The sequence below is a fragment of the Oncorhynchus keta genome, chromosome 32, assembly GCF_023373465.1.
Source record: "Oncorhynchus keta strain PuntledgeMale-10-30-2019 chromosome 32, Oket_V2, whole genome shotgun sequence".
In the NCBI taxonomy this organism is placed as follows: Eukaryota; Metazoa; Chordata; class Actinopteri; order Salmoniformes; family Salmonidae; genus Oncorhynchus; species Oncorhynchus keta.
The window spans coordinates 13,198,284-13,205,536 of record NC_068452.1 but is presented as its reverse complement, the minus strand read 5'-3'; the positions used below and the strand labels follow the sequence as shown (position 1 = coordinate 13,205,536).

At 39.1% G+C, this 7,253-nt stretch overlaps 1 protein-coding gene across 1 annotated transcript; it reads left to right on the top strand.

Annotated features, from left to right (window-relative positions):
* LOC118365121 (zinc finger protein 135-like) lies at window positions 1-7,253 on the top strand. Its single transcript, XM_052490249.1, has 3 exons — window positions 1-236; window positions 4,219-4,536; window positions 5,931-7,253. Exons 1-3 carry the CDS (start codon window positions 182-184, stop codon window positions 6,545-6,547), a joined length of 990 nt encoding a protein of 329 aa, XP_052346209.1. The 5' UTR covers window positions 1-181; the 3' UTR covers window positions 6,548-7,253.

The window sequence follows — 7,253 nt, the reverse complement described above, 5'->3', positions numbered from 1 at the left end:
CTGTAATACAAGTAGGTATATACAGTATCACCGGTAACAATTGTGTACAAGCCACCTAGCTAATAAAATACTGGGGCTTGCGGTCATTAGTTACATTTCAACCACAGCGATTCCCCAATTGAGGCGCAACAGAGTTCACCCGCAAATGCAGGAACACCGGAAATAATAACTAAACCAACGAATGAGAAATGGTGGAGGCTACCAGAACGAAGAGACATTTTATCCGAATAAACGTGGTGAGTGAAAAACGTAATTACATAGCTCACTCCCTACCCGGTATCTCATTCTACTGTTATACGACTCTGTATGCGTTGTTTGTTGGCAACCTTGTTATTTGCGAAGTCTTTGGAACGGATTCCTGTTGGAACGTTCCACAAATTATACCCACCCAATTAAATCCCTGAATTCTGATTGGCTGACAGCCATGGTATATCAGACCGTATACCATGGTTATGACAAAACATGTATTTTTACTGTTCTAATTACATTGGTAACCAGTTTATAATTGCAATAAGTCACCCCGGGTTTGTGATATACACCACCGCTAAGTTCTGTATCCAGGCACACTGCACTGTGTTGTCCATAAGAACAGTCTTTAACCATGCTCTATTGGACATATACCACACTTCCTCGGGTCTTATTGCTTAACTGTAACATGTGTATACCATCAGAGCCCCCCCCACACACACACACACCACAAAATCACAACTATATTGTCTCACAGAATGGCAAAATGAAACTTTTGACGTGTCTATTGTAGACCTTGCGTGGAGTGTGTATACCCGCAAAAAGCAGATTTCTAAATAATGTTGGAGACATACTTAAAATAAGAACCGTTATTGACATGAAATGGACACGGGTTATGGGGAGACTGAACATATTAGCAAAAGGACAAGCGTTTTGGGGAGACTGAACATATTAGCAAAAGGACAAGCGTTTTGGGAAGACTGAACATATTAGCAAAAGGACAAGCGTTTTGGGGAGACTGAACATATTAGCAAAAGGACAAGCGTTTTGGGGAGACTGAACATATTAGCAAAAGGACAAGCGTTTTGGGGAGACTGAACATATTAGCAAAAGGACAAGCGTTTTGGGAAGACTGAACATATTAGCAAAAGGACAAGCGTTTTGGGGAGACTGAACATATTAGCAAAAGGACAAGCGTTTTGGGGAGACTGAACATATTAGCAAAAGGACAAGCGTTTTGGGGAGACTGAACATATTAGCAAAAGGACAAGCGTTTTGGGGAGACTGAACATATTAGCAAAAGGACAAGCGTTTTGGGGAGACTGAACATATTAGCAAAAGGACAAGCGTTTTGGGGAGACTGAACATATTAGCAAAAGGACAAGCGTTTTGGGGAGACTGAACATATTAGCAAAAGGACCAGCGCTTTGGGGAGACTGAACATATTAGCAAAAGTTTGTAAGTCTACAAAAAACATGGCCAAAATAGCCATTTGAAGGAAAGGCTGAACTAAAGAATGATCATTTAGAAAATATAGTAATTATTACTTTAGAGATGAAGTGGGCCACCAACAAAACGTTATTAACATTGGATCAAATGCAGCCTATAACATTGACTGAAATAGTCATATATATTATTATAGAGCTCTGCTCAGCCTAAAACATGACATTATCTATTATTTTAGAGCTCTGCTCAGCCTATAACATGACAGAATATATTATTATAGATCTCTGCTCTGCCTAAAACATGACAGAATATATTATTATAGAGCTCTGCTCAGCCTAAAACATGAAATTATCTATTATTATAGAGCTCTGCTCAGCCTAAACATTACATTATCTATTATTATAGAGCTCTGCTCAGCCTAAAACATGACATTATCTATTATTATAGCGCTCTGCTCAGCCTAAAATATGACATTATCAATTATTATAGAGCTCTGCTCAGCCTAAACATGACCTATAAACATGACAATCTCACCGTCACCAAGTTTTTGTTTAATGATGTAATGTTGTGGAGACTGACCTCGGGTTATTGAGGTATCTGGATTAAACCTCATAGGAAAACAGTTCTATTATGTGGAGATTTCATTCAGGTCTCTCTTTAGTATAAAACCAATTATTCTGTCTTTGGCAGAAGAGAGACCAGACTCTCACTCTGACAGCAGAAAGAGTCCTTCAGAGGAACCAGACACAGCGATGCCCAAACCAGCGAGACAACACCACTGCTCCTACTGTGGAAATAGTTTTACCCGATTACTACACCTGAAAGCACATGAGAGAATACATACAGGAGAAAAGCCCTTCCACTGTTCCCAGTGTGAAAAGAGGTTTAGGTGGTTAACGAGTCTGAAAAAGCATGAGAGGGGACACACATAAGAAAAGCTCTACCAATGCTAGTTGTATGGAAAGAGTTTTACCAAGTTAGGGGGCCTGACATCACATGATAGAATAGAGAGACTGTGTTCTGACTTGTGTTTTTGACTGAGAATTAGTGTTTTTGTTTGTCACATTAAATGATATTGTTTAAATGAAATTAGACATGAAAATCTGACCAAAACAACAGGCATTTTTCTGTTTATTCATCTTGATCTAAAATCAAATTAAATATTTTAACATGTGTATTTCGTTTTCATTATTTTCTTTGATTGGTTGTATACAAGTATAAACCCTCTGATGTAGTTCATAATATGATTTGGATATTGCTAAATGTAAATTATTATATAACAAAGGAAGTAGCCTTGGCTTGTCTGAGCCAGAACGGCTCATAGTAGCAGGAGCTGTTTCTGTAGTGTGAGGCAGCTTGATGTACAAGTACTTCCCCTGGACAGGACTCTAGCTCCACTACTACACTATGATGGTTTCCACACCTTATTGTACTAGCTCCACTACTATACTATGGTGGTCTCCACACCTTGTTATTGTACTAGCTACACTACTATACTATGATGGTCTCCACACCTTGTTATTGTACTAGCTCCACTACTACACTATGATGGTCTCCACGCCTTGTTATTGTACTGGCTCCACTACTATGCTATGATGGTCTCCACACCTTATTGTACTAGCTCCACTACTATACTATGGTGGTCTCCACACCTTGTTATTGTACTAGCTCCACTACTACACTATGATGGTCTCCACACCTTGTTATTGTACTGGCTCCACTACTAGTACCACTACTATACTATGATGGTCTCCACACCTTATTGTACTAGCTCCACTACTATACTATGATGGTCTCCACACCTTGTAATCAAATGTATCTTTATAAAGCCCTTTTTACATCAGCCGATGTCACAAAGTGATATACAGAATCTCAACCTAAAACCCCAAAACAGCAATGCAGATGTAGAAGCATGGTGGCTCCTCAATTAAGGTTCCACCAGCCACCTATAGTTAAGAGGTAGTTCTGTAGTTGTATACATCCAGACTTTATACAACTACAGGGTTCATGTAGATTGTTGGTAGAGAGGTAGTTCTGTAGCATCTAGCCAGACTGGAAGGGTTCATGCAGATTGTTGGTAGAGGGGTCGTTCTGTAGTATCTAGCCAGACTAGAAGGGTTCATGTTGGTTTGATGGAGGCAGTTTTAAGGGAATTAGGCACAGTGCCTGAATTAAGAAAGTGTTTAGTGATTTATGATTGTATGAGTCCTGTGGGAACAGGGTTCAAGGGGCAGGTAGTTGACCTCATATTATGGACCATTTCAGAGACCGATGTTGGGGTTGTCAATGAGAATGTGGTGAAACTGCAGCTGGGAGGCTCAGTATGAAGCAGGGGGGCAGGTCTGAATCAAGGGGTAGATTGTACAGTGATGTAAATCTCTTTATTTCAGATTTGGGGATTTGAAAAATGCATGAAAAATGGTACTTTATTAAATGGAGTGGAGTTAGCGAGTGGTTGAAATAATTTATTTAATGCAGAAAATATAATTATGGGGTTCCGGTCAGCTGATGACGACGCTGCCATTGTGACGTATAATCCAGTGGACGGGACACTTCAACAACAAAAGCGAATCAGTCACTTCAGTAGCTTGCTAGGCGGCATAGCCTAAACATTCAAGCTTTTTAGACTGTTTCAGTGCATATTTTCCTATGTTTTTTAAACATACTTCTGTTTTACAGCTTTTTGCCCCATTTATTTTCATATTAATGCTGTTAGACATTTGCATAGCGCTAGGCTAGTCGCTAATGCTAGCTTGCTAACATCCCCGACCATGAGCTCCCTAAACTTCTCCCCTCCTGTTAAAGAAGAAGAGGTCTGCTGGACGGAGAAAGAAGCTCTGGGGCTGAACATTGTCGTGAAAGAGGAGAAGGAAGAGGAGGATGTCACAGTAAAACAAGAGGTAGAGGGTGAGGCTGTTACAGTGAAAGAAGAAGAGAAAGACGTTACAGTGAAAGAAGAGGAAGACTCGTTCAGAGTGAAAGAGGAGGAGGATGTTACAGTAAAAGAAGAGGAGGAAGAGAAAGAGGAGGATGCCATTTTTGGAGTGAAGGAGGGAGAGATAACTGTCACATTGAAGGAAGAACATGAGCAGGAGGAGGAGACAGGCGATCTGATTAACACCAGTAAGTACTGTCTTAAAAACAGGAGCACAAACTATTGTTGAACTGATGGGTGGTTTTAAAGCAGCATTCTACTGAATGTTTATGCTTGAATATGTTATTATTTAATGTAGGAATTGATAACTACACTGTAAGATGTGTATACCACCAAAGAGCGTGTCACCAACAAAACCTTAACAATGGATTAGAAAATTCACAACTTTAATGTCACTCAGAATTGACAAACAAGATATAAATGACATGCGATGTGTGTTGCTATAGTAACCCGTGGGGGGTGATGTGTGTTGCTGTAATAACCTGTGGGGGGGAGTGAACACCCAGACAGTGGACATCTTTGAAACAAAACCAGGAAGCTACTTCATCATTACCCAGAAAGGATTTGATGTTGAGATTTTTTTAAACGGCTGCATTGGCCCTTTAATGTAAGATACATACGGCTTCTTATGTGTTTTCTTTATCCAACATAACTACCTTACTGTGATAGCTTTCAATTAAAATAGTCAACAAGAAACAAAAATAATATTAACTACGACTACATACACCCGTCTAGCTAGCTGACCACCGATTTTTTTATTGCAATTGCAATTCATGTAAGTTAAGGTTTTAGTTAAGTTGGTTATGAGAGATTTCAAAAAAGTAATATGTACACATTTTGTGCTACATTCTGTATATTGTAAAATTCGACTGTGACACATTTAATATACAACTTTTAACCTCTGAAATATAGCTAACGGGTTTGATAATGTTGCTAGTTTAACTTAGTTGCTAAATGTTGATATAACTGTTCAGTAACCAAAAAGGAAAGAAATTGTAAGTGTTAGATAATACATATCACGAAAACAGCTGAATGTTGTCAAGCTATAGATAGATAATAGAGCTCAGTCTATGAACATGACATTATCTATTATTATAGAGCTCTGCTCAGCCTATAAACATGACATTATCTATTATTATAGAGCTCTGCTCAGCCTATAAGCATGTCATTATCTATTCTCATAGAGCTATGCTCAGCCTAAAACATGACATTATCTATAATTATAGAGCTCTGCTCAGCCTATAAACCTGGCATTATCTATTCTTATGCTCAGCCTAAAACATGACATGATCTATTATTATAGAGCTCTGTTCAGCTTATAAACATGATATTATCTAGTATTATAGAGCTCTTATTATGACATCAAGACATTCCCTGAGAAATTACATTTGGAGCTCTACGTAATTTGTTTTTAAATCTCACTGTCACCAAGTTTATTTTTAATGATGTAATGTTGTGAAAACTGACCTCAGGTTACTGAGGGATCTAGTCTAGATTAAACCATATAGGAAGACAATTTTATTTAATGCAAGTGTCATTCAGGTCTCTCTGTTTAACTAAAGAATCTGTTTGTCTTTGGCAGGAGAGAGACCAGACTCTGACAGCGGGAAGAGTTCCTCAGAGGAAACAGACCCGGAGACGCCTAACCAACACCACTGCTCCCACTGTGGAAAGAGTTTTAGGTGGTTAGGGAGCCTGAAAATGCATGAGAGAATACATACAGGAGAAAAGCCCTACCACTGTTCCCACTGTGGAAAGAATTTTACTCAGTTAGGGGCCCTGGTTGGGCATGAGAGAACACACACAGGAGAGAAGCCTTATCACTGCTCCCACTGTGGAAAGAGTTTTAGGTGGTTATGGGTCCTGAAAAAGCATGAGAGAATACACACTGGAGAGAAGCCTTATCACTGTTCTCACTGTGGAAATAGTTTTAGGTGGTTGGTGAGCCTGAAAACGCATGAGAGAATACACACAGGAGAAAAGCCTTTTCAATGTACCCAGTGTGAAAAGAGTTTTAGGTGGTCAGGGAGTTTGAAAAAGCATGAGAGAAAACACACTGGAGAAAAGCCTTTCCAACATACTAATACACAGGAGGGGAAGACATATCACTGCTCTCATTGTGAAAAGACATTTTCCCAGTCAGAGGATCTGAAATCACACGAGAGAATAGAGAGGCTGTGTTCTGACTTGTGTTTTTGACTGAGAATTTGTCCACGGCCAATATTCACAGGGCCAGGAACACATGAAAAAAAATAAGCAGCGGACACTTCTGAACGTTTATCCAACAGACCTGTACATCCATGAATGGATCTCTATAATGTGTAACTATTTCTGATCTATGTATTGTTTAATTGTACGGTTTATTTATCTGTGGTTTTATTTCAACAGATTTTACTGATGCTATTAGATTGCTGGGTGGGGGGGTTTATATATACAGTGCCTTCAGAAAGTATTCACGCCCCTTGACCTGCCCCACATTTTGTTGTGTTACAGCCTGAATTTCAATTGGATTCAATACCCCATAATGTCAAAGTTTACAAATGTAATTAAAAGCCTAATTAAGTTCAGGAGTAAAGATTTAGCTGAAAAAGTCACATGATAAGTTGCATGGACTCACTCTGTGTGCAATAATAGTGTTTAATATGATTTCTGAATGCATACCTCATCTCTGTACCCCATACATACATTTAATGATCTGTATAATGCCCCTCAATCGAGCAGTGAATTTCAAACACAGATTCAACCACTAAGACCATGGAGGTTTTTCAACGCCTCGCAAAGTGGGGCACCAATTGGTAGATGGGAAGAAAGAAAGAAAAAACAGACATTGAACATCCCTTTGAGCATTATGGAGTTATTAATTACACTTTAGATGGTGTATCAATAAACCCAGTCACTACAAAGA